Here is a 21,872-nt window from a genome sequence, read left to right as displayed (position 1 = left end):
AGCCTGGATGTGGGATGAATGGATTGAGGGAGCCAATTCTCAGGATACGGCATCTTAACAAACTGCTGACTTCCTGCTATGGTCTGAATGTTTATGTCCTTCCCAGATTCATACATTGAAATCCTAACTCCCAAGGTGATGATATAAGGAGCTGGGGACTTGGGGAGGTGATTAAATCATGAGGGTAGAGCCTTCTACCCTTGACCCATAATGGGTCCATGTTCTTATATAAAAGACCCCACAGAGACCCTTACCCTTCCATAATGTGAGATTACAGTGAGAAGACAGCCTTCTATGAGGAAGTGGGGTCCTCACCAGACACAGAATCTGCTGGTGCCTTGATTGTAAACTTCCCAGCCTCCAGAACCATGAAAAATACATTTATGTTATATATATATATGCCACCCAGTTTATGGTATGTTATTATAGAAGCATGAATGGACTAAGACCCTTTACCATCTCCCAATTAAAACATGCCTTTTATCTCACTATCCTTGATATCAAGTGGTACTTGACACAGAGTAAGCTTTCAGTAAGCATTAGCTGATACTGCAGTGGTTGCTTACTAAATCTGTGTTGAACCACTATTATTTGAATCTGGAAAACTCTGGTTTCCAAAATTTAGGCGACTGTCTGATAATGACCAGCATTCTCTCCAAGTTCTTAGGATTTTGAAATGACACGTCCAGGATGCCCAAGGTTCTGGTCACTTTTTCATTTGCAACCTATTCTTTTTGGGGGTCACAAGAAGGTCAGCCTACCATAAAGGTTAATCTGTGGCTTCTATTATCTTCTGAATTAGGAAACCTTATCAAGTATCAAGACTCATCAAACATTTATCAGATCCTCTGCCTTTAGTAGACTCAGGTTTCTTTCAGCGCACATTTGAAATTCCCATTCCTTTGAGGTCTTCCCAGGTTTGTAATTCTTATTGGGAAATCAAGAGAAAAGATGATTCCCCCACTTAATAGGCACTTGAACTTGGGCAAGTTGTTTGATGTATTTGAAGTTGTTTTCTTATCTATTGACAGTGATAATACTGTGAAGGTTTTGTAAATATTAAATTATGCACTATGTAAATGTCCCCAGTAGGTTGCCTGGCAAAGTGCAAACACTTACTGAATACTAGCTACCACTTAAAAGAATGTTCTGTGTCAAATGTGGTACACTACGTATACATATTTGCTTTTTCCTTTCTCTTCTCCCTTTCTGAAATTTTTGAGTCTTTGCTCCTGGAATTTCCTCTGCGTGCAGTGCCCTTCCCCTCTTTATCTACGTAAGAATCCTCTGTCTATAATTCAACCATTATATAACACATGCCCATCTGCCATATGAGCTGTCCTGATCTCCCTGTCAGAGGTCCTTTAGCTCTGTGACATAACTATGGACAGCCTTTCTGTTTTATTGATTGCAAAGCTGGAAGAGTGAGTGAGCCTTGATCTATCTAACATTAACTCTAGTTCATAGGACCTTTTTTTTTTTTTTAAAGAAGTTTTTCTTCAAATGAAAGGTATTATTGTTCTTAAATTCTCACAACTGCCCCACAAACTCTATTTACGGTTTGTTGCCATTAAGTTTTAGGATACTTGAGATGTGTATGCAAGAACTAGGGTCTCTTCTAGGCTGTTTTGTTTAAAAGTAAAATGAAACAGAAAACCTGATGGAAGAGATATGGCAGAGGGCCAAGTTGCTCTGATAAAGTCCCAGTAATTCTTCTAATTTTGGGGGATGCAGAGGGTTTCATCACACACACAGGGGCTCATTAAGAGCAGTCCACACCATGACTCAAATGCATCAGTCCTCCTGTTAATCATCAGGTTCAGAGGATAGCCGGGTTGACTCTGGGGACAACGTTGAATGCATGAACCTGAGAACTGAAAATCAGGATTAATGTTCCTTTTCTGTGCATCCAGATGCTTTGGAATTTGCTTCTCTTCCGGTATAATCTCATCAGTTCCTTTTTAAAATAGCAGCTTTTTTGGGGATATAATTTATATATTATACAATGCACTCTTTTAAACTGTACATTTCAGTGGTTTTAAATATATTTACAGAGATGTGCAAACATCACCATTATGCAATTTTAGGACATTTCATCACTCCAAAACAAAAACTCATTCCCGATAGTGGTCAATACCCCATCATCTGACAGCTGCTAATTGATTTTTTTCCCCTGTGGGTTTGCCTGTTCTAGATGTTTTATATAAATGGAATCATAAAACGTGTGGCTTTTGTGGCTAGCTTCTTTCACCCAGCGTGATGTGATGTTTTCAAGGTTTATGATGTTGAAACACATATAAGGGCTTTATTCCTTTTCATTGCTGAGTAATATTTCACCCTACGGATATACCCCATTTCTTTTATCCATTCATCAGTTGGTAATGCTGCTGTGAACATTTGTGTTAAAGTTTTGTGTGGAAGTATGTTTACTTTCTCTTGGATATATACATAAGAGTGGAACTTTTGAGTTATATGGGTAACTCTATATTTAACATTTTAAGGAACTATCAAACTGCTTTCCAAAGTGACTGCACCATTTTACAATCTATTTTTCCACATCCTTTCTAACAGTTTGTATTAACTGTCTTTTAAATTTTAGCATCCTAGTGGGGGTAAAGTGATATCTCACAGTTTTCACTTGCATTTTCTAATGATGTTGAACAAACTTTCATTTGCTTATTGTCCATTTGTATATCTTCTTTGGATAAATGTCTATTCTAATCCATTGATCATTTTTAAAAAATTGGATTATGTGTCTTTTTATCGTTGAGTTCTAAGGGTTCTTTGTATGTTCTAGATATTTGAACATTATTAATTATATGATTTGTAAATATTTTATTCCATCCTGTAGGTCATCTTTTCACTTTCTTGCCATATTGACAATAATGTATTCCAATCATAAAAAAGCAGATCTTCCCAAATTTAGGTCTTCTTTAATATATCTCGATGATTCTCTCTAATGGTTAGTGTGCAAATCTCACTTACTTTGTCAAACTGATTTCTAAGTATTGTAGACCTTTGATACTATTATAAATGTAATTTTCTTCTTAACTTTTAGATTGTCTATTGTTAGTGTATAAAAATACAACTGATTTTTGTATTTTTGTCTTATTTCAAGCAACATTCATGAACTCATTTTTATTAGTTTCACTTTTTATTTTTGGTAGATTCATTAGGATTTTCTATATACAAGATCTGTGAATGGAGATAGCTTTATTTCTTCCTTCCCAATTTGGATGGTGTTCATTTATTTACTTATTTGCCTAATTCCTCAGGCTGGAAGTACAAAGTTGACTAGAAGTGGTAAAAACAGATATTTTTGTCTTGCTCCTGATCTTAGGGGAAAGCATTCAGTCTTTCACCATTAAATATGATGATGTTAGCTCTGGATTTTTTGTAGAAGCCTTTTATCAGGCAGAGGAAGTTGTCTTCTCTTCCTAATTTGTTGAATGCCCTTCACTGTTGGGAAGGGGAATCACAGAAATGGCAGTTTTGCTTCCTCCCTGAGAGAGTTCCATTGTGCTGGTAAGCACGTGATGACACCTTTGCAGCGGCAAGTGTAAACTTCCTTTTAGGTTTGAATCCTAACACATTCATTGAGTTAAAGCTCAACTTTTTGGGGCTTTCCAATCCAAATAGAGGGGCTTTATGATTGTGGTTGAAATGTGTCCTTCAAAGCTGTTTCCAGAATCACCCAACCCTTTGCCAAATAAGAGCTGCTCATTTTCTCATGAGGTTAAAAAGAATGTGAAAAAGGTGGATTGAAACATTATTAACTTTACTTACATATAATCTCTCCATAAAATAAAGCGATTTTCTTAGAACCTATGTCACTACTAAGCACTCTATGCCCAGCACTTCGGAAGATGCTGAGCGCATGACAGCAGATGGCGCAGACCTTACTCTCTTATATATAGAGTAATGGGGAATATTTGTTTGTTTTCAGTGTTTTAGCACTGAGATACTTGCTTAACATGCATTATATCATTTGGTCTTCATATCAACCCTGTGTGAAAAGAATAATTATCTTTTTATTTATTTTTTATTTTTTTATTTTTTATTATACTTTAAGTTCTAGGGTACATATACACAACGTGCAGGTTTGTCACATATGTATACATGTGCCATGCTGGTGTGCTGCACCCATTAACTCGTCATTTATATTAGGTCTATCTCCTAATGCTATCCCTCCCCACTCCCCCAACCCCACAACAGGCCCCGGTGTGTGATGTTCCCCTTCCTGTGTCCAAGTATTCTCATTAAGAACAATTATTTTTAAAAAGAAACTCATGTTTTAGAGAAGTTAAGCAAGGTCTCATGCTTGAAACGGGCAGACTCAAGTCGGTTGGACTCCAGAATTCAAACTTTCCGCCCCCCCCCCCCCCCCCCCGAGATGGAGTTTTGTTCTTGTTGCCCAGGCTGGAGTGCAGTGGCATGATCTTGGCTCACTGCAACCTCTCCCTCCTGGGTTCAAGTGATTCTTCTGCTTCAGCCTTCCAAGTAGCTGGGATTACAGGCACCCGCCACCACGCCCAGCTAATTTTTGTATTTTTAGTAGAGATGGGATTTCACCATGTTGGCCAGGCTGGCATCGATCTCCTAACCTCAGGTGATCCACCTGCCTCTGCCTCCCAAAGTGCTGGGATTGCAGGTTTGAGTCACTGTGCCTGGCCACAGAATCCAAACCCTTATTCTCCATAGCACATTGCTTTTTTCCCTTGCTCTCTAAGAATTTACGCTCTTATTGCTGAGACAAGAAATACTGAAAAAACAGGGAACCCTAAGAGAGAAAAGTCTTCATTTTAAGATTTTATTTGGAAACAAAATTTTAATGTTAAAAAAATGGCTAAAAGTCACTGAGCCTGCTAACTCTCCTTTACAAGTGAAGACACTTGGGTATGCAGTGACAAAGCTAGTGAGTAACAGAGGAAGGACTACAAGTCAAATTTCTTTGTGCCAAGTAGTTCACTTGGGAAATATTTATTGTGTTCCTATTATATTCTAGGCAGGGTGCAAAGCTCTGTGAAGTGCAAGGATAACTGGTTCCTGCATTTGGAGAGATCAAAAGGGATAGAGCTGTCTTAAAAGAGATTGCAGACAGGCTGGACGCAGTGGCTCACCCCTGTAATCTTAGCACTTTTGGAGGATGAGGTGGGTGGATCACGAGGTCAGGAGTTCAAGACCAGCCTGGCCAAGATGGTGAAACCCTGTCTCTACTAAAAATACAAAAATTAGCCAGGCATGGTGGTGGGCGCTGGTAATCCCAGCTACTTGGGAGGCTGAGGAAGAGAATTGCTTGAACCCAGGAGGCAGAGCTTGCAGTGAGCCAAGATCGTGCCATTGCACTCCAGCCTGGGCGACAGAGTGAGACTCCGTCTCAAAAAAAAAAAAAAAAAAAAAAAGAGATTACAAACAATATGGTGACACAGCCCATTGTTGTTCTGTGTGAACAGGAGGGCAAAACTGGGGAGGCTCATAGCAGAGTGACACCTGACTTGAATTTTCATAAATATGTTGGTGTTTGCCAGGGAAATTAGGTGGAGAAGGGCATTCTAGGCCAAAGCAACAACGTATGTTAAGGAATGGAGGTATGAAAGAGTACAACTTGATCAAGAAACAGAAAATAGTTCTCTAATTAAGAAAACTTAACATTTATGAACACTATTCTATGCTGGGCATGGTGCTAGGTGATTTACATGGATTATTTCATGTAATACTCTCAAGAATCCTATGAGATGGAAACAGACAAGAAAACTGAGTTTTAGGATGGAGAAGTCATTTGCCTAAGGGTCATATAAGGTCTCATAGTTAAACTGTGGTCTTGCTGGGATTTGAATTCAGGGAGTTTAGTTTTGGATCTAGGGTCCTATGGGCCTGGTTAAGCAGCTTGAACTTACCCTCTAGGTCAGTGGTCCTTAAACTCGCATCAGAAGCACCTGGTGGAGTTGTGAAACCAGATACTGGACTTTACCCCAGAGTTTCTGATTCAGTAGGTAAGAGGCAGGCTCCAAGTATTTGCACTTCTAACAAGTTTCCAGGTGATTCTAACCTTGCTGGTCCAGGGACCATACTTTGAGAACTGCTTTGATAGGCAGCCAAACAGAAAAATTTTAAGTTTGGGAGGAAAATCATTAGATTTGCATATTGTTTAGGGCTGTCTGGGTGATGAATGGGAATAAATTATAAAAGAGAACTTAATGAAATGGTGGTCAGAGGGACAGAGAGTACTAACAGGAAGAGAAGTTATGAAAGGACCCTCTTTTTTTTTTTTTTGAGATGGAGTTTCGCTCCTGTTGCCCAGGCTGGAGTGCAATGGTGCAATCTCAGCTCACCGCAACCTCCGCCCCCTGGGTTCAAGTGATTCTCCTGCCTCAGCCTCCCGAGTAGCTGGGATGACAGGCATGTTCCACCACGTCCGGCTAATTTTGTATTTTTAGTAGAGATGGGGTTTCTCCATGTTGGTCAGGGTCGTCTCGAACTCCCAACCTCAGGTCCACCTGCCTTGGCCTCCAAAAGTACTGGGATTACAGGCGTGAGCCACCGCGCCTGGCTGTGAGAGAAGCTTCTAATGTGTGTCCAGAATAATGAAGCTGAAGGGATGAACCTGAACGTTATCACATAGGAAGATAATTTAGTAACTAACAGCACTTGATAATGGATGGCAGTAGTTGTCATTATTAACTAGAATCTGTAGACATGGTGTCTGGCAAGAAAAAAGGGAGGAAAGGATTGAAATGAACAAAAAGTGAATTGAATTTAAGGTTTTCCTGAAAAGAAGTGAAATCGGGAGGATGAACTGGTTGTGTAGGTATCTGCATTTTGGACATGTTGAGTGGAGGCCCTAGTGTGGTGTAGTAGAGAGGCGCCATGCTGCAATGGAAAGAGGACTGAGCTGGCATAGGAGACCTGGGTTTTAGAACTGGCTCAGTCAATTATTTGACCATTTTGGAGATGTCCCATACTCTTCGAACCTCCATTTCTTTATCTGCAAGTGGAGTTTGTAGCCTGCCTACGTGAGTGAGACTAGAGGGTAAAATATGGGAGTTGCCAACCCTAGGGTAAAACTTTCGGTAAAACAGTTGTTTTTCCTAATTATCCTGTCACTCATTTGTGTTCATATATCACATAGACACATTACAAACTAGACTCATAAATGAAAAACTTCATGTGGCTTACAAGCCTGCTGGTGACTCAGCCCTTCTGCAAGGGGGAAATGTTCTCCATTCATCTGGACACTTAGCATGCAGGGTTTAGAGTAGCTGAAAAGAAATAGTTACGTTGAGTTTTGAGTTTTAAAATGTTTTATTATGAGCTAAAGTTAGGAACAAAGCTGAGTTATTTCCTGGGGGGGAATGCTTTTTAAAACCTCAATATGAATAAATACATTTTTAGTGTTTAAAGTCCAGTGTATATATGTGTGTATGTGTGTGTGTATATATGTGTATATATGTATATATATGTGTGTGTATATATGTATATATATGTGTGAGTGTGTGTGTATATATATACACACACATATATATTTTAGTAATCTCCAGTCACAGCAGAAAGTGTTTTAAAGCTATTAGCTCTGTGCCTTATTTTAACTATTTAATTCTAGGATGTTAGCAAATGGATACCTATCTCCATATCTTTCTTATGATCTAATTGAAAAGAAGTGACTTTACTGCGTATATATATGGTTATCATAATCATTAAGTATCTATTAATTCAGGAGTCACACTTAATACCTTTCTGCCCTTCAACTCCCATATCCAGTTCATTAACAAGTCTTTTTTCTTAACTCCCCCACTTGTCTTCCTCTCCACGCTGCCATAGCCTCCTTGGTGCAAGCTGTCGTGATCTTTTGTCTGGCTTACTGCCAAAGTTTCCAAACTGATCTACTATATCCATTCTTGACTTCCTCTGATTCATATCTACACCGTACAGAGATTAATGCTTCAAAATCTGATTAAGCCTCCCCCTGCTTAAGCCTTTGAAGGGCTTTTTGTTGCCTTTAGGATAAAGACAATATCACCTAACATGACCTCAGAGGCCCCACATGACTGGCCTCTGTTAACCTCTCCAGTCTCACTTCTCTTATACTAACTTTTGCTCTCCCTGCGCTAGTCAGACTGGCTGCTTTTTGGTCTTGTGGATGTGCCATGCCTCCATCTTACGCAGAATCTTTGTCGGTTCTCTCTCCTCTGTCTGGAATTCTTTGCTCCTCTCCTAATCTGGTTACTGACTCCCACACACCCTTCCAATCACAGCTCAATGAACACTTACTCCACAAATTCTTCTCTGACTCTCTTGACTAGGTAATCTGAATGATATTTGCCCAAATAGTGATTTACCCCTGTATTTCTTCATGTTCCAGAGTTGTAACTTTACATTTATTTCTGTGCCTGCTTGATGAATGTGAAGAGTAGGAGCTATGTGTGGGCCAGCTCCCTACATAGTACGACTGGTTCCCAGAAGAGTGCTTGGTACATTGTAGAAGCTAATGAATATTTGTGCAATATTCACACAGGGCAGAGATTGTTCTGGTGTCGGGACTCATACTTAGATTCCATAGGGAATAAATGTAATGCATAACATGTATGCCGTAAGTTAAAATCATTGAAAGATGCAACAGTGTTGATGTCAGCTTTCGATTGTGTAACAATGAATAGCACAGGCTAGTTTGCATTTGGACAGGTATATGCCGCTCTTCTGCTGGAGAATCCTGTGGGACCATAAAACTTTGCTTCTGTGGTTTAGAATTGTAATTGTAAGACTTATACATATTTGCAGCCCTGGATTGTGGGAGCAATTGAGCCAGCCTGTCCCTCTATTAGCCATCAACATTTTCTGCTCAGTTTAGACTAGTAAATTCTTTTGCAAAGATTGTTGTCCAGTTTTAATCTGAATTTTCTAATAGCTTTCAACCACAGCAAAACTTAAAAACAAGACAACAGACTTTTAAGATAGAATAAGAAGACTATATACGGTGTTTTCTTACTTTTGTGGTGTATGTGCTATAGTTATTGCTAAATGATACTACAGAAAATGACATGGTTAATAATTGTCTAATATCATACATAATCTTAGGATTATTCTGGGAATAATGTTAACTTGAGTGATGCCAATTCTGCATAATGAGAAACTCTGGATGTACATACAGTTTCAATCAGTTCATGATAATGAATTACTTCAGGAAGCAAGAATGATAACCCTCTATCACTTATCTTTCAAATCTCACTGTTAACCTCAAGCCCTCTTATCTTCATCAGGGCTAGGGAACAAGGACTCATAGAATAATTTCATGAAAAAATAGATTGTGCATTTATATAAATGCAAGTACTGTATTACAATTAAGCAATACACACACTGCTGCTTTGTGTCACCAGCAAAGTAAATAAAATACTACTCTGCTTCTTACAGTTCGGAGATGAGTCCCCTGGAGGAAAAGCCATAGTTTGTCTTTAAGAGATCTAAACTTTAATGTCCAATTAATAGTGAATGCTATTAATAACATTAAAATTCCACTATGAATTAGACCAAACAATTCAATATGCAAGGCATAAACAAATTAATTCAAAGTAATTTATTATAATGTTCTACTTCTCTAAATGTGGTACTTATCATTTTTTTTTGAGGAAACATGGATCTTGTATTTATTAGACAAAGGCTTTATGTCAACCATCATTAGCATATTAAAAAAGTTAGAAATAAAAACATGAACAAAAAGTAAAGCAAATGAAGAGAACAGTTTCCCTAAACAAAGTATGTCAGTAAACAAATAATTCAAAAAATAAACAAATAGAAATTCTGGAGCAGAAAAGTACACTAACTTAAATAAAAAATTTTACTAGAGTGATTTAACAGTACATTTGAGCAGGCAGAAGAAAGAAGTGGTGAGCTTGAAAATGGATATTCAAAAAAGTATACCAAAAAGTCATTTAAACCCCAAAGAAGGAAGTAATGGAGAAATTGAGAAGCAAAACTTCTAGATTTCCTAGAAGTCTCAGGTCATCATGCAGTTATAAATAGTTCAAGGCATCAAGTGGAGCATGGCCTAAAATTAAAGCTCTATATTATGTGCTGCCTGGATGTCTGAAATCAGGAGGACCTCAGATGATCTAACTGCAAGTTCCTCCTCTCAGTGGATATGATCCTGTAGCTGTCAGTTTTTCCTATCTGGGAAACATAGTTTTTGTTTATCCCTAGGTTGAATTTTCCTGCCAGACCACAATTGTTGAAGCCAGTCAATCACATCTGCTGCAAGAACCAGGTCTTATCTCCATACATGTGGTTCTTATCTGACTTTCATCGAAGTAACCTATTGTGCCAGTTCTTGTCTGACCTCTAAACTCCTCTTTCTTCTCTCCACCTGCCAGACCTAATGAATCAGGATCTTGATAAGCAGGGCATAAACCTCAGCATTTTAAACAAGCCTCCGGGGTGATTCTGATGCCCAATAAAGTTTGAAAACCACAGAATGATTTGTAGGGACTGAGACTGTTGAAAGATTTGTTTCTAGTTCTAGGTTTTTTTCTGCCAGGGGGCAGTGTTCTCTGAAATATGGCTGGGTTAATAAACCATGTTGGAAGCTAATTTTTCAGTCTTTCTTATGCGCTTCTTGTTTACTGAGCCAGCCACATGTGTCCTTATTACAAAATCTTTTTTTTTTTTTTTTTTTTTTTTTTTTTGAGACGGAGTCTGGCTCTGCCGCCCAGGCTGGAGTGCAGTGGCCGGCTCTCGGCTCACTGCAAGCTCCGCCTCCCGGGTTCCCGCCATTCTCCTGCCTCAGCCTCCCGAGTAGCTGGGACTACAGGCGCCCACCACCTCGCCCGGCTAGTTTTTTGTATTTTTTAGTAGAGACGGGGTTTCACCGAGTTAGCCAGGATGGTCTCGATCTCCTGACCTCGTGATCCGCCCGTCTTGGCCTCCCAAAGTGCTGGGATTACAGGCTTGAGCCACCGCGCCCGGCTACAAAATCTTAAACATCGTAGCAAGTGAACCTCTGGTAATTTGTTTTCTTACAAAAGGTTTTGGACAAATTCCAGTCATTTTAATTGAATTTCTCAACCTACTTTATGCATTAGTAGGCTTTTTTGTTTTTTTCAGTTTTAGGTAATGAGGGATAATTTTATTTTGTAGTTAATATGATAGTCGAGGTAGGGACTTTGGTCATCTTGGTCATTCTCCTGACAGTTAATTTATAACAAAAATCTTGTAGTAAAAATCTGTTTAACTGTGGCAAAATGATGTGTGTATGCACATGTGTGCTTGTGTATGTGCATGTATGTATGTTAACATGTTCCTTATGCACAACAAGCTGGTAAAAGACAAAGTTCTTTGGCAGAATGGTTAACAGAAATAGTGGCTGAGGGCTGGGAACGGTGGTTCCTACCTGTAATCCCAGCACTTTAGGAGGCTGAGGTGGGTGCATCACCTGAGGTCAGGAGTTTGAGACCAGCCTGATCAACATGGTGAAACCCTGTCTCTACTAAAGATACAAAAATTAGCCGGGCGTGTTGTCATGCACCTGTTATCCCAGTTACTCGGGAGGCTGAGACAGGAATCACGTGAACCCAGGAGGGGAGGTTGCAGTGAGCCGAGATGGAGCCATTGCACTCCAGCCTGGGACAACAAGAGTGAAACTCCATCTCAAAACAAACAAACAAACAAACAAAAACAAAAAACAAAGAAATAGTGGCTGAGGTCAACTCTTTTGGATAATGGGTAACAAGCAGATCAACTTGGCTATTACAGCTTTTTCCCCTGCACAGCTAGTCTGCATATGAGAAAAATAAATGGATGATATTCAGCTTCTGAACTCTTTTTTCCCAAGGGAACCCTCATTGTCTTCTAGGTAGGTTTATACAATATAATCAGACAAAGTCAAAAGTTGTTAGACTCTGGTGAGGCAAAAGAAGAGGCTGTTTTTGTTTTTGTTTTTAGAACATTTAGAGCACTGTGGCATATAATGAAATAACAGGATTGCCTTGATATTTTTCTTTGGGGTTTATTGTTTTCCTCTATCATGACAGGCTTGTATCTTGAAATTTAACATAAATTATAGAAAAATCTTACATGGAGTTGACATCTTTTATAAGCCTTGCTAAATACCCTACTCCAGATTTGTTCAGTATGGCATACAGACAAAAGCAAGACGCTTACATATAAAAATGTATAAGCCTGTCCTCTTTGCAAGAGTGCAAAACTAAAAGGATTTTAGAAAGGCAATTAACAGTTTGGCAGTATATATGTTTTCTTCTTTTCAATTAGGTATTACTAGATTCTAAGAATCTATAATGAAACCCAGGCCTACTATACAACCCCCTATAAACAAGTTTTTGCTTTTGTGCTATCATGTTTTATTTGAGCAGAGCCACTACTCTGTTAGTAATTTGTTGCATGCTAAGTCTCGTATTTGTTTACACATGAACACATGCGCTGTGCAAGAAAGATGGTCTCTGGACCTGCTGAGGAAGAGGCCAAAAACAAATCTTCCCTCATTTGAATCCTGAAGGCATGTAATATTTAAACAACTTTCCGATTTAGAGGCCTTGATTTTTTCTTTTGAAAGTGTGCCGGTTGCCAAATTGCTTAGTAAAGAAACTTTAGTAGCCACAATAGCCTCAAAGGACACAGTATTTGGTGGCTACATTTAACCAAGAAATAACTAGGGAGACAATTCTTTACATTTCAATTATTGCTGCCATTGAGATTTCCTTCCTAAATTCAATTGCTAATAAAGCTTCCCAGGCCATCCCCTTCCCCCCACACATCCGCGTCTCAAAAACCGCCCCCCTCCCCACCGTGCCCCGCCGCTCCTCCCGCCCCCCGCCACCCCCCCACCCCCTCACCCCCCCGCCACCCCCCCCACCCCCCCCACCCCCTGCCCCAAACAAGCTGACAGTCTTTTCGGGAAGAAGAAGCAGAGACTAAAGTTATTTTGTCCGTCCTCCCAGGGCAGAAGGACTTTATGCTGCGTGGCTGGCACTTCCAGTATTTTGATAAAAGTTACTTCTCTAAACTTGAACGACAGCATGGGGAAAATAATGTTATCTTTTATGCTAGTTACAATTTTGCGAAATTTCATCATGAGAAACTTTCAAGGAGGCAGAAGTAGCTGAGAATATGATACTAGGGACAGGGTCGCTCAAACTGGCAGCAAAATAAATAGATAGGAAAGACAGGAACGTTATTAGGTTTATAAAGGATAAAACTTTCCTGCTTAAAAAAATAAAGCGGTGAGGTTGACGCCATTGAATGACTGCATTGTAAACCTTAAAAGCTTAAAGCTGGTTTGGAAAGCCCGTGCACTGCTCTGTTTCCTTTTTATGGGATGAAATGCATTTGGTTTCTTTTTGACAAATCATGTTTTTGTGAGGAAAAGAAAATGAACATGCACTGTTTTGGGCCACGGCAATGTAAGAAACCCTCCTGTTGCCAGAGGATACCACATGAAAGTGTCTGTGGGTTAGGGGAGGGACCTGTAAGGGGGCGGGGATGGCGGGGGGGATGAGAGCTTAAGCCTCTTATGCTCAGAGCTGCGATTTGTGAACACCCTGTGATGTAATCAAGCTCTGGACAAATCAGAGGAGTCTGTCAACCTCCCAGGTGGGATTGCTTACAGTTAATAGACTAAACCCGGAGCCCCAAACCAGTGCACTCCGTGAAGGCAAAGAGAACACGCTGCAAAGGGCTTTCCAAGAATCCTCGACATGGCAAGGAAGAGCTCGTTCCAGTCGTGTCAGGTGGGAGAACGGAGGAATGACAGGGGACATGCTTGATCTTCAGAATCAGTGACTGACTGGCATTTTCCTTTTTGTTGTGCAAATTAAGATAGCACCTTATTATGCAATTTGGAAGTGGTAGGATTTGGTGGTGATATTGAAGCCATTTGAATCGCCTTCGTGTAATTTGATTTAGTCTTGTCCAGCTGTATTTGACAACCTGATCTCTTTATTCTCTTAGATAATATCCCTGTTCACTTTTGCCATTGGAGTCAATATCTGCTTAGGATTCACTGCACATAGAATTAAGAGAGCAGAAGGATGGGAGGAAGGTCCTCCTACAGGTAAGTGTCGAAATGATTTGCATTTTCAATTCTTTAAAAATATTGCATACCGTGTAATCAATGTAAGCTTATTAAAATATTTATCTTTAATACAGTCTATAGTATAACTAAGTTAGTCCTAAATTTCTCTGAGTAAAACCACTTATGTGTATAATTCAGGTGGAAGAGTGTGGTTTTCATTAGAGAACATTTATGATTGTTTCGTAACTGGCTATTTCCATTTTTGTACTCAAATTTGTAAATGTTAGGATACAATTAAAGCTCTTGTTCACAGACAAGGCTAAAGTAGAAGTGGTGAGAACAGGTGTTGGTTTAATATTGGAGCTACCCGAGTCTGATTTGCTGTCACATAATATAGGATGTAGTATTTGCCACCAGAAAGTTCTGACATAGGAAAAAGGAATGGAAGTACAAAAGGCAGTGAGCTATCTTTATGAAACTTCAGAAATTGAGGACTTTAAGATTTACTTAAAATTGAAAAACCATAAAAGACAGGAGGTGCTTAAAGAGTTTTCAAGATTGATTTGTCCTCATTGTGTTTTCTTTTGGCAAATGAAAGATAAGTTTTAATAGTGTACCTTGACTTAATAGAACCAAAGTGAAAGAGTTTCTTTTTACAATACACTACACGGTAAGTAGTGTTCCCATATAGTGTTCTCATAAAGGAGTTCCTTGTGCAGACAGAGGGGGCTTAACTGACCAGGTCTTAAGTAATGAGTTGGTTAATTTCCTGGAAATTGGAGCTCATGATGGTTTTAGAAATAAAAAATTACATTTTAAGTAGTGGGCACTCTAGGGAGCAATATTTTCTGGACTTTTCCTGACATCCCAGCATGTTTGTCTGTCTTCCTGTGAATTTTGTGTTTCTCTGTATTTCTTGATCTGACTGTTAACCATCATGTGCCTCTGTTTAGCCAGCTTGAAATTTTATTATTAACCAAGTTAGGACACATACATTGATGGAATACTAAATCTTCCTTACATCAATTAAGTTACTTTTGAATCATGCCAGTAGTTTGAAAGAATAATATTAGAAGTGAGTTAGTGAATTGAAGTGGGGTGTGGCTGGGGTGAAGAGTGAGAAAATAGATCATAAAACTTGCAGCCCCAGGGAGCCAAATGGACAAAATGAGCCGTCTTCTGTTGGGGAGGCAGAGGACAGTGGATCACTGAGCTAGAGAATGCTGTTTTTATTAGTAGCAAATGCTCTCTTCAAAGGCCTCTTTTTCACTCCCATTAACACTGACTGTGACTGAACCGACAGGGGAATCAGATCCTTAGCATCGTCATGTGGGAAAGCTAACAACTTGAGAGCCAACTTCTGGTTCTTTTCAATGAACACTAAAGGGATTTTTTTTTTTTTTTTCTGTTTCCTCTTAATATATTACTCTGGCTAAAACTGAGATTGAAAGAATTAAATGCTGTTTCCTTAATGAATGCAAAATTGAGTCACTCATTATTTTAAAAATTGACTTCTTTTGGAAAACGGTCATTAAAATCCTAGACTGGTCCCCTGGAGTCCTGTAACTTGCTGTGTGGTGTTGGGCAAGTCACTTGTGAAGTCTGTTGCCTTAGCGGTACAATGAGGAGCAGACTTAGATGATTTCTACTTTTCTTTCTGGATTAAAAAAAAATCCCAGGAATTATTCTGTTTCATTGCCTCTTGAATGTGTGTGCTCACTACTGGAAAACTTGAAAAGTATAGATTGGATTTATTAGTCTTTGAAAATATTTTGTGTATAGTAAATTATTTCCACGTTATAAGAATAGCTATACGAACTAATGAATAAATGCCACTTCTAGAAAAATAATATAGTCTATATTATAATTTGTAAACCTAAAGGGTCTTAAGTATGCACACAAATTTGCTCCTTGAATTATTTAATTATGCCATTGGTTATTTTAGGCCTTTATGATATCATCTAAAATAATTTATTAAACTTTTAACTATGTGAAGCTTAGTCTTAGAATACAATGCAACTTAACTCTGAATTGTATGGTTTGGGTATGCCTGAACACTTTTTAATTTTTCTTTTGATGTAGCTTATCTGCTTTTTAGGAACTGTGGTTGATTTCTCCTGCATAAAAATCAAAGATGTACTTAGTAAACTAGGTAAAAGCATACTGTAGACAGTGGAAATATCTTTATCTTTTTAAATGCTGCATATGCTTAGAAAGGATCTCTCTCAATTGACACATGTGACTGGTTATTCTGACAATTAGAAAAGCCTTCCCATCAGAAAATACTGGGTGAATTTTATAAGCCTGTAAGAAGAAGACACTAGGAGGGGAGGCAGCCATGCCTATTTCCAACAACACTTTTAGGCGCCAAAGAAATCCTGGGAAGCTCAGTGCTCCAAGAGTGCAACAAATAGAAGGAACACAAAGGGTAGTGATATATGGCTAGCTTCGGATTGATCAGAGGGAGATTCACCATTCAAAAGCATGCAGTTGTTTAGTAACCATAGCTTCTCAGAGTCCTCAACAATAGCTGAGAATGTTCTGCACACATGGATACCCTCGCTGCTGTACTATGGACTGGGGTGTTAGTTTCAAGGCTGTGGCAGTGCAAACAGACTGTTATAATTAATTAACTAACACACTTGTTATCTGGATTTATTGTTAGGATAGGAAATAATGGCTGAACAGGATTTTTTATACCAGGTCGTAAAAGATTTATAGATTTATTAGGAGACATGAAATGGGAAAAGCTACTTATAATTCTGTTGGGTAAATACAATGGGCATTCAGGTGAATGAGATAGTGAGATGGCTAGAATAAATTTTCAAAGAAAATATCAACCTGTGATTTAGTTTGACATCTTTGTCTCATATGTCTGAGGTGGCCCACTTGATTTGCCTTTAAGACTGCAAGAGAATTTATTTGTCTACAGGTGTCTGTGTACCCACGTGTGCTTGCAGTGTGTATGTTTGTGATGTTATGCAGGAGTCTATTTCATTGAAACTTGTGATTTAGAAACTGTCTCCAGGTGGAAATAGAATATCCTCTTTGATATGTAAGTAATTTAATTATTAAAAGACAAAAGAAAATTTCTGAGCTTGTGAATAGCTGGCTAACAGAGACTCAAAAGCTCAGTTTAATTCATCATTGTTTTTAGTGGCTTGAAAGGAAAGTTGAAAAGTATGTGAATGAACTTCATAGGTTCATATGAAATGTAGACTGTCTCTAACAACTTTATGGGTAAAGCTTTTCTTTGAGAATCATAGGGAAATCAGAAAATGGTACTAGAAGTGAGAAGGTTTATGTTCATTTGATAATTTTAGAAATTTTGCTCTACAATGAAAAGCTGTTTAAATGTTGGCACAGGAGATTGTAGGAAACTGTAAAGGGAACATAGATCAGCCATTTGCTCGGTGAGCAAAACTGTGTCGTGAGGAATATCCTCTCATGGGGCTTTATGTGAAATTTCAGGTAGAAATTGGGGAGTTTAAGTCAATGGAATGAAATTATCTGAACTGGAAGCTAAGGAGGGTACAGATTTTTCAGTTCTTTGTTAAATGCAGCTGTAGTGTATTGATTTTTCATTTATCTGAAAACTGTAGAGACTCCTCTATCTAGTTTACATACTCAGAAACCTCAGTCTTCCATGAAGTTCAGCCTAGATTTTTGAATCAATAAAATCAGCAAATATTCCCCAAAATTATATTTTGAAAAGAACTTCTAAAATTTGAAACCTATGTACAAAAATTTGAAAAAATCATTTGTTAATGAAAAAAATACTGTAGTTACAGTGAGATGATCTAAAATTTTATCCAGGCCTTTGCTAACTCATACAAGGCCTAGAGATCTAATTTTCCAACCAGGAAAACGGGGATAAAGTTGCTTTTATTTATCTGAAAAAGTTTTTGAAAATGCCTTTAAGGCTGATGAGAACTGTAAGGTGTTAAGTATATGATAATGCATTTAATTAATCTTCAATTAGGTTTGAAGGCCAGTGTTTAAACTTATACCTTATTGAGATAACAATACCTTTAATTTCAAATGACAACATTTCATTGTTTGGTAGCAGATGTGCAAATCATTCAGATTTATGCTACTGATGACCATTCAATTCTATTTAAGTGGTTTAGATGTTGAATTAAAGTTTTTCACTTTTAACTTCAATTACATAGAAATCTTTTTTTTTCCTTCTAGTTTGTGAGCTCTATATGAGGACATTGTATGTATGTATGTATGTATGTATGCATTTATTTTTTGAGAGAGACAGTCTCAGTCTGTCACCCAGATCGGAGTGCAGTGGCGTGATCTCAGCTCACTGCAGCCTCCACCTCCGAGGTTCAAGCGCTTCTTCTGCCTCAGCCTCCCGAGTAGCTGGGATTACAGGCGCCCGTCACCACACTTGGCTAATTTTTGTATATTTAGTAGAGATGAGGTTTCACCATGTTAGCCAGGCTGGTCTCGAACTCCTGACCTCAGGTGATCCACTCACCTTGGCCTCCCAGACTGCTAGGATTATAGGCATGAGCCACTGAGCCTGGTCAGGACATTGTATTTATAAATGTTTTGAAAGCACGGGTGTTTAAAAACTTCCCAGGTGGACCTATTTATTAAAAAAAAAAAGTTTATGAAATCTGGCCTAGCAGCTGTGAAGAGAAGAGAACAGTGATGTTGCAGTAATGGATGTTTATAAAAAGTGATGTCTTTAGGAAGCAAAGATACTGACATGTAGGCCTGTGTGTAAGCTTTATTTACTACAAGTGAGGTCAGAAGCATCAAGAAAAAATGGCAAATTCAATACAGAAAAAGTATGACCAGAAAGAATGAACCATATACTCCAGAAGAGACATAATACAGTATTAATTCTAGAGCTGGGCAGCATCTTGAATGCCATGCACACTGTCCTCTGCCTTGCCCTGTGGGTTATGCTTCAAACAGGGCAGCAGACACAGGGGAACTTGTCCTGTTTTAACGCTCTTGAGAAGAGGAGGTGGTATAACCACAGCTGGTAACACATTTTAAGGTTTTACTCTCACTTTCAGGAAACACCTGGGCTAAGAACCAAGGAGAATGGGAGGAACAGATAGACAGCAGTATCATAAACAGGAGCAGACAAAGCTTAGAAGAACCTTCCAGCTTTAGGCTAAGCTAAATGTTTCCAGACTTAAATACTGCCTCTTCTATTGGCCATCATCCAGATTTGAGTATTTGCATCTTGTAGGGGGGGGGGATTTAGAGGGAAATATGATTAATCCTAAGATGAAGTAGTGTTTTGGCTATAACTTTTGTCATCAGTTAGGCTCCTTCCAATAATTTAAATCATTATTATTATTTGTATATTATGGAACAAATGGCACCAGAATTCTTTTTTCGTTGTTGTTTTTTGAGATGGAGTTTCACTCTTGTTGCCCAGGCTGGAGTGCAATGGCATGATCTCGTCTCACCGCAACTTCTGCCTCAAGCGATTCTCCTGCCTCAGCCCTAGCTGGGATTACAGGCCTGCATCCCCGTGCCCGGCTAATTTTGTATTTTTAGTAGATACAGGTTTTCTCCATGTTTGTCAGGCTGGTCTCGAACTCCCGACCGCAGGTGATCGGCCTGCCTTGGCCTCCCCAAGTGCTGGGATTACAGACGTGAGCCACCGTGCCCGGCTGGCACAAGAATTCTACAACCCTACCTCTTTATACATATTGTAAGATGGAATATTTTAGACATTAAGTTGACTTAAGTAAAAGTAATTGTACCTGTTTCTGTCAGAATTATGAATTTGAATGAAATAAAGTACGTTTTACCTTGGTGTTTCTTTAAATCATGAAATTATGCTTTTGTGAAAAATAAGAAATGCATTGCATTGTTGTTATACATGTCATATATGTACATATGTGTATTTTAAAATTTGAGTCTCTATTTTTAAAAAGAACACTATATAAAACTATAAACATTTGTTTTTCAAGATTCTGGAATTGACTTGCATCTTTGAAGTAAAATAACATCATTTTTAATGGTGTTAATTAGTTAAACATGTAATTTATAAGACAGCAATAGAATTTGAATCTCATAAGGTATTAACAAATACCTCATAAGAAATTCCAAGTCTCATACTTATCACATATTTCTGCCTTGATACATTTGAGAGTACTTTTTGTTTGTTTGTTTGTTTGTTTGTTTTAGTTGTTTTCTGAGTTTTTATGGTGATCTCAATAATGATGAAAAATTTGGGATACCACAGGTTCATTGATGTTTCAGTTTTCATCCCACCTCTCAATAAGTTATGCATCTGAAGTGCTTATATCAATGTTCTCTTGATTTAGGTCAAGTAAAGGAAGACAACAGATTTTAAAACTCAGACTTCTAATAAATCAGATAATCTTTCCCTACTTGACATTACATCAGGTACAATAAAGAGAGAAGTCCTAAAAACTTCAAACGCATGCAGGAACAAAGGACTAAGGGATGAGCAGAATGTTCAGATATATGGCTTGGGTGAGCCTAGAAATGAGATTTAACATCATTCTCCTTTTGCTTCTTGCTTTTTCTTGATTTTAAACACCTTAGGCTGGGTGCAGGGAGAAGGACAGGGAACGTGGACACTCCAAGTATACTGACTTGATTTTTATCAACTACATGAATGTATTATCACCCCAAAACTATGTACCTCTATTTATTATTCATCCATAAAAAAATGATTAAAAAAGAATATAAGGGTGGATTGCAGTACTCCTAGGAAAACAGTTGGGACTAGAGCTTGTCATGAAAGAAGATGGCTGGGATGGAATAGACCCTGGAAAGGCAGAGTGAATATTCCACTCTATTGTTCTATTTTATTTATTTGTTAATTTAATCATTTTATTTATTTATTTTTTGTACACTCAACTCATCAAGATTGTCTTTTCCATTGCACACAGGAGTGTGTGGCATTACTGAGGTGTCACCATACACTCACTCTGTTTAAAAGAGATAGGCCGGGCGTGGTGGCTCATGCCTGTAGTCCCAGCACTTTGGGACGCCCAGGCGGGCGGATCACGAGGTCAGGAGATGGAGACCATCCTGGCTAACATGGTGAAACCCTGTCTCTACTAAAAATACAAAAAATTAGCTGTCTTTACTAAAAATACAAAAATTGCTGGGTGTGGTGGTGAGTGCCTGTAATCCCAGTTACTCAGGAGGCTGAGGAAGGAGAATCCTTTGAACCTGGGAGGCAGAGGTTACAGTGAGCTGAGATTGCGCCATTGCACTCCAGCCTGGGCAACAAGAGCAAACTCCGTCTCAAAAAAAAAAAAAAAGGAATGAAAGACACAGGGAAGAGATGATTATGATGAAGGAAAGCAAGGCGCATGGTTGCAGGACAATTTCAAATGCATACAGGAACACTGCACATCTGTAAACAAATTGCCTTTAGATCTCTTTGAAGTATCTCAGCTATCAGCATAGCTAAGCTTATTTATTTAAGCTTATTTATTTAAGCAGCTCATGGGAATGAATTCTACTGAAAATTTACTAGATAGATGTTGAAATGAGTTTATCTAAGTGGTATCCTTAAGGAATATTCTATTGTAAGTACTTTCCTTATATTTATTTTTACTGTAGGACTTTCTCTATTTTTTTTTCTTTTTTTTTTTTTTTTTTTTTTTTACTTCTCAACCCCTCCTGCCTCCATGGTTTCTTATGGTTCAGCATGCACTGTTGATAGGTTGGTCAAAGACAATAGAAAAATGTGGTTTATGGACCTCTGCATTGGAAATGAATATTATTTTCTAAACTGAACTGGTATGGTTTGTATATCTTTCAACATCCTAGGAACAACCATGCAAAAGTGTCTCACATCTCATGGTCTGGTCAATCTGTTTGCTTTAGTTGAACT

At 38.5% G+C, this 21,872-nt stretch overlaps 1 protein-coding gene and 1 non-coding gene across 9 annotated transcripts in view; one reads left to right on the top strand and one right to left on the bottom strand.

The window, feature by feature from the left end:
- ENPP2 (ectonucleotide pyrophosphatase/phosphodiesterase 2) overlaps positions 1-21,872 on the top strand; it is a 118,763-nt gene that overhangs the window by 22,808 nt on the left and 74,083 nt on the right. For 6 of the 8 annotated variants that reach the window (XM_008001434.3, XM_008001433.3, XM_073018329.1 and 3 more), the window contains exons 1-2: positions 13,602-13,730; positions 13,951-14,053. In XM_008001434.3, the coding sequence (XP_007999625.2) occupies positions 13,698-13,730; positions 13,951-14,053 (136 nt within the window). In that variant the 5' untranslated portion in view covers positions 13,602-13,697. Of the gene's footprint in view, positions 1-13,601; positions 13,731-13,950; positions 14,054-21,872 lie in introns of those variants that run through there. The other 2 variants (XM_038000189.2, XM_038000187.2) reach the window with 1 other exon arrangement.
- LOC119624960 (small nucleolar RNA SNORD55/SNORD39) lies at positions 20,874-20,951 on the bottom strand. The gene has a single exon (XR_005241120.1). It is a non-coding gene; the product is annotated as a small nucleolar RNA SNORD55/SNORD39 (small nucleolar RNA).

The sequence above is a fragment of the Chlorocebus sabaeus genome, chromosome 8 (genome assembly GCF_047675955.1).
Source record: "Chlorocebus sabaeus isolate Y175 chromosome 8, mChlSab1.0.hap1, whole genome shotgun sequence".
Taxonomy (NCBI): domain Eukaryota; kingdom Metazoa; phylum Chordata; class Mammalia; order Primates; family Cercopithecidae; genus Chlorocebus; species Chlorocebus sabaeus.
Note: the sequence above shows the minus strand (reverse complement) of the source record. Positions and strands in the feature narration are given on the sequence as shown.